Consider the following 1741-nt stretch of genomic DNA (forward strand, 5'->3'; position numbering starts at 1 on the left):
CCAGGCGCTGGAGCTTCACTTTTTTTAAGTTCCCATACATTTAACATAGTAATTTTATTTTTTTCATTCAAACTAAAATTTCACCAACTAATTTTTGTTTCCCAAAAATAACCATCACATATTCTGAAAGTTCACTTTTCAAAGTTGAAAAATTTTTGCAAAAAAGTTTGATTATCTCAATTAGGCGATTAATTATAGGGATGTTAAATGTATGGGAACCTAAAAAAAAAAATAACGACCTCTTAGAATTAAGCTACAGTGCCTGGCTTGAGGAAGGAGTTTTTGTTTGTCAATCACTAAGGGGGTAATAGTTGAAAAAAAAAAAATATTCAAGGACCCTAATATACATATATAAGMCCAAATTCAGATAAAAATTCGTTTTCGCAAATGTTGTATTGTTATGTTAACTGTTATGTATCTACCTGAACTCACCTATGAAATAATTAGTAACGGTTCGCATTCTTTTCGTCGTCATAACAACCCAAACGACAATTAAATTTCCGCCTGTAGCCACCAAAACCATGCCACCGAATAAAATAGACCACAGCACTTGGCGCCACCATGGTAGGATGAACGATATGTCCTCGTCGCTGCAATAGAGAGAAGGCAAATGCGAGCTGGTTATGAGAAAAATTGAAAATTGGCGAATAAAAAATTAACAACTAGACGTTGGCATGGCAAATTAACCATATTCCACTTGCTCCAGATTARCATGCAGTCATATATAAGTACGGTACCGATGCATAAGAACAGCGCAACCAAACTRCTGCAATTTCCGGGAGTTCCTATCGATCTTTGTGTGGCTTGACGTTGTCCTGATTGAACACGATTCATCTTCTATTAGTTAAAGCTGGCCGCTTCTAGACGATTTCTGTCTTTGGAGGGTCAAACTCTTTTAATTAAAAGTTTAGTAGTAGGGAACCAAATTATAATATATGGTTCTCGGTCAATCCCATCAAACGCGTAGCAAAACCTTTCTGACTACCAGTCGTGGCTGGGTCACTTTTTCTGCCGACTCAACACAATTTGACGATAACCGTTTTCACTTGATCTTGTCATAAATGTGCAACTTTTCAATACCTGTTACATTCTTTTCAGAAAAGGATCGATGCGTTTCGTTGATGAAATTTCTGTTAATAAGAAATTCTTTTTGTATCTAGTCTTAATTTAATACCTCCAGAATGTTTTCTGCGCAATGTTAAGTTGCACATTTGACGATTTCTTTTATTTTGCCGTTAATKTCGACCATTGGACTTTTAAAATTCCATATCTTTCACAGCAATATGAAACCGAGATTGAGCATAACTGGCTTTTACAGTATCAATACCTTACGCACTACATACATTGCGCTTTCGCCTTTATCGAAAAAAAAATTGTAAAACTTGAAGGATTTTCATTTTCCTGGTGTTCATCTTTCACGCATGCTCAATCAGAATTGAGTTCGGTTATCAAAAAACTGGCAGATTATTTTTTTTACAAACACTAAACATTACAAATAATGTCATTTAATTTTTTTACCTGTAGGGAACACYCTGTGTTTACCTATATTTTTGATTGTTACGTAAACGAAGATCCGTGACCTTAAATCTCCATGGTCAGATACCATCGCTGTTAAAATATTTCAAATAATTTTGGTAGCTATGACCAAATATTTGCTCAAGAATTCATTAAATTTGAGAGCCAAAAAATAAAAAATATTTATTCTGTACCTACACATTAAGAACACACTGTGTTTGTTAAG

General features: G+C 34.5%; 1 protein-coding gene across 1 annotated transcript in view; it reads right to left on the reverse strand.

The window, feature by feature from the left end:
* The window catches only part of LOC108975735 (tachykinin-like peptides receptor 99D), a gene marked incomplete at its 5' end in the record, with an annotated part of 14085 nt that extends 13468 nt beyond the window's left edge, over positions 1 to 617 (reverse strand). The window contains one exon of the mRNA XM_018944436.1: positions 433 to 617. Coding sequence (XP_018799981.1) covers positions 433 to 617 — 185 coding nt within the window. The remainder of the gene's footprint in view (positions 1 to 432) is intronic.
* Between the last annotated feature and the right edge of the window lie 1124 nt (positions 618 to 1741).

Source organism: Bactrocera latifrons, unplaced genomic scaffold (assembly GCF_001853355.1).
Source record: "Bactrocera latifrons isolate USDA-ARS-PBARC rearing strain unplaced genomic scaffold, ASM185335v1 scaffold_692, whole genome shotgun sequence".
NCBI lineage: Eukaryota > Metazoa > Arthropoda > Insecta > Diptera > Tephritidae > Bactrocera > Bactrocera latifrons.